Source organism: Poecilia latipinna, unplaced genomic scaffold, assembly GCF_001443285.1.
Source record: "Poecilia latipinna isolate Pla-1442-1.1 unplaced genomic scaffold, P_latipinna-1.0 Scaffold4364, whole genome shotgun sequence".
Lineage (NCBI taxonomy): Eukaryota > Metazoa > Chordata > Actinopteri > Cyprinodontiformes > Poeciliidae > Poecilia > Poecilia latipinna.
Genome location: NW_015116980.1, coordinates 1 through 3,094, shown reverse-complemented (window position 1 = coordinate 3,094; position 3,094 = coordinate 1). Strand labels below are relative to the sequence as shown.

The following is a 3,094-nucleotide window of genomic DNA, read 5'->3' as shown; positions in this document are numbered from 1 at the left end:
GTACATGTTATTATGTGTCAGAAGAGGGCTTAGGAAATGATAATACAAAAAACAAAATAAAATGGACCAAAAGGCTGGGGGCAAGGAGCAAAAGGGGCAGGTGCTCAGGCCCCTTCAGCCCCCCCCTCTGCACGTGCCTGCTGATATGCAGTAACTAACGTGACTGATAGACGCTGTTTGCTGAACGATTTGTTCATTTGAACTGAAACTGAGTGAAAAAGCAGCTAAAGGTAAAATGAAAATCATCCATAATGTCAGTGGCAGGAAAACGTCTGCTGATCCGCTAAAAGCACGTGTAGCGCGTTAGCTAACTTTAAAAACATTTAGAGCCACTAAATTAATTTTTCCATATAAAGTATAACTTCACTGTTTGTGATGCAGCAAATGACGTTTATTCTGTACCCAGAATGCATCACTGCTGACGGTTTACAGTTTGAACTGCTGGTGTCCTGATGTCTACGATCAATTAGGCTAAATTAGTAGAGCTAGCAAAACTCAACAACTGAAAGTTTAGAAAAAACCCTTCCCGACCTTTACAGCCTGGTGTAATGTCGGATCTGACCTGTGGAGGGCGATAAAGAACACATGTTCAGTCATTGACACATGGTGGGTATCAACATGGCTGAAGTAAGAGCTTTAGCATTAGCTTCAGCTAAATACCGTTAGCGTCTGCTAAATCCTTCAGGTGTGTTCTGTAGATCCAACCAGCCGATCCTCTGAGGTTCTGATCCAGAGAGACGTGATTGGTTGGCTGGTTGGCCATGATGAGAACTTCCTGTTCCTGTTCTTCACTTCCTGAAGAAGCTCAGCTGGACTGAGACCCAGTGAAGGAGGAGAACCCGACCTGACTGATTGAACTCAAACTCTCCTCTCTCAACAGTTCAAGACCAAATATGGAAAGAGGAAGGTCCATGTGACGGTCACGGTGAACGAGTCGCTCTTCAACTCCACCAACGGCACCCAGGAGGTCATGGAGGTCACCAGGGAGGAGGTGATCCCCATACCTGGCCAGGTGAACGGGGTCAACGCTCTCGGCCTGGTGGTCTTCTCCATGTGCTTCGGTCTGATAATCGGCAACATGAAGGAGCAGGGCCAGGTCCTCAGAGACTTCTTCGACAGCCTGAATGAAGCCATCATGAGCCTGGTGGCCATCATCATGTGGTAAATCTTTGTTCTCCTGGTCCGGACCTGAAGCGGTCGACCTGCAGTCACTCTGGTCTTCGTCTCCTTGCAGGTACGCTCCCATCGGCATCCTGTTTCTGATCGCAGGGAAGATCGTGGAGATGGATGACCTGACACAGATGGGCGGCCAGCTGGGCATGTACACCATCACCGTCATCATCGGGCTGCTGATCCACGGCGTTCTCATTCTGCCCACGCTGTATTTCGTCATCACTCGACAGAATCCCTTCATCTTCATCGCTGGGCTCCTACAGGCTCTGGTCACGGCTTTGGGAACATCTTCCAGGTGAGGAAGGTTTTCTTCTCTCTGCCAGTCACTCATCAAGCACCAGGCCACCTGCTGGGCCCTCTGACCACCAGCAGGTGGCGCTAGTGAAATGTTCTGCCCAAAGACACATTGACAGATCAGGAGTCGAACCGGCAACCCACCGACAGAGGGACAACCTGCTACCACCGTCGTCCAAATGAAGCTTCTATCTTCAGCCTCAGCTAAAGCGTTAGCCTAATCCGTTAGCCTCATCCATTAGCCTCATCCGGTAGCTTTGTTTCCATCCAAATGTCAGGATGAATTCTGATATTTTTTAAATTTCTTCTCCATCTGCTGGTTCAGAGAATTAAGAGATAAAAAAGTCACTTTGAAAAATGAACCTTCATGTTTTCATCCTGAATGATCTGAATTATTATTGAGTCTGTAACTTTACAAACTGCAGATCTAGAGTTGGAAATCTAGACCATCTAGACTTTCAGACTGACTTCCAGCTGAGATCTGAGTCTGTGTGACTCTTGAAGCCCGGTCCGGGTCGTCAGGCGGACTCAGAACCAGCGTTCTGGGTCCGGTCGGTACCGTAGTTCCTCTGAAGCGTCTGTTCTGTCCGTGTCGCCGTCCAGCTCTGCCACGCTGCCCGTCACCTTCAAGTGTCTGGAGGAGAACAACCGCATCGACAAGCGGATCACGCGCTTCGTGCTGCCGGTCGGCGCCACCATCAACATGGACGGCACGGCTCTGTACGAGGCGCTGGCAGCCATCTTCATCGCCCAGGTCAACAACATGGAGATGAACTTCGGCCAGATCATCACCATCAGGTAAACAAGGGTAACCATGACGACGGTTCTGTAGAGAACAACCAGTAAGACTCACTGGTTTCTGTCTCCTGACTGGGAAGCATCACAGCGACGGCAGCCAGTATCGGCGCCGCCGGCATCCCGCAGGCCGGCCTGGTTACCATGGTGATCGTACTGACCTCCGTTGGACTTCCTACTGATGACATCACTCTCATCATTGCAGTTGATTGGTTCCTGTGAGTATAATCCCAGTAAACACGACCAACTGGGGCAGCAGGTGGGCTCCACTGGGGTCATTGCAAAGGTCATTCTAAAGGTCAACGGCAGCTCCACATCCTCCAGCACCTACTGACACACTTCTCCTTCTCCCCGGAGCCTCGTGCCACATCTTCCCTTTATTGAATATTTTAGAGTTTTAACATAGAAACATAATTAGGTTCTCAAATTAATCATTCCAATTAGAAAACCAGGACCAGAAACGGCTCGGCTAACTGGGGCGACTGGAGAAACGGCTCGGCTAACTGGGGCGACTGGAGAAACGGCTCGGCTAACTGGGGCGACTGGAGAAACAGCGCGACCTTCAGCTGGAGGCCGACAGAGCCCAGTTCAGGGAGGTTCTGCTCACGGCGGGACGATGGGAAGACTTTTACCACTGAGGGAGAAGCTAAAATATAAACTAAAATCTAAACTTCCACTCCTGGTGAACCTGGATTAGCTTCAGTTCATGTTTCTACAGCTTCCCGGTTCTTATATTTACGGGGATGTGAATTAATGTGTGAGCAACAGACAACCTTAATCAGTGGCGCAACTACACATAAATCGCCCCCCTAAGCGACGATACGTGAAGTGT

The 3,094-nt window shown here is 49.7% G+C and overlaps 1 protein-coding gene across 1 annotated transcript in view; it reads left to right on the top strand.

Moving 5' to 3' along the window:
• Window positions 1-2,875, top strand: part of LOC106942541 (excitatory amino acid transporter 1-like) — a 22,538-nt gene extending 19,663 nt beyond the window's left edge. The window contains exons 6-9 of the mRNA XM_015025860.1: window positions 881-1,161; window positions 1,235-1,468; window positions 2,071-2,265; window positions 2,346-2,875. Coding sequence (XP_014881346.1) covers window positions 881-1,161; window positions 1,235-1,468; window positions 2,071-2,265; window positions 2,346-2,484 — 849 coding nt within the window. The 3' untranslated portion in view covers window positions 2,485-2,875. The remainder of the gene's footprint in view (window positions 1-880; window positions 1,162-1,234; window positions 1,469-2,070; window positions 2,266-2,345) is intronic.
• Window positions 2,876-3,094: the final 219 nt, after the last annotated feature.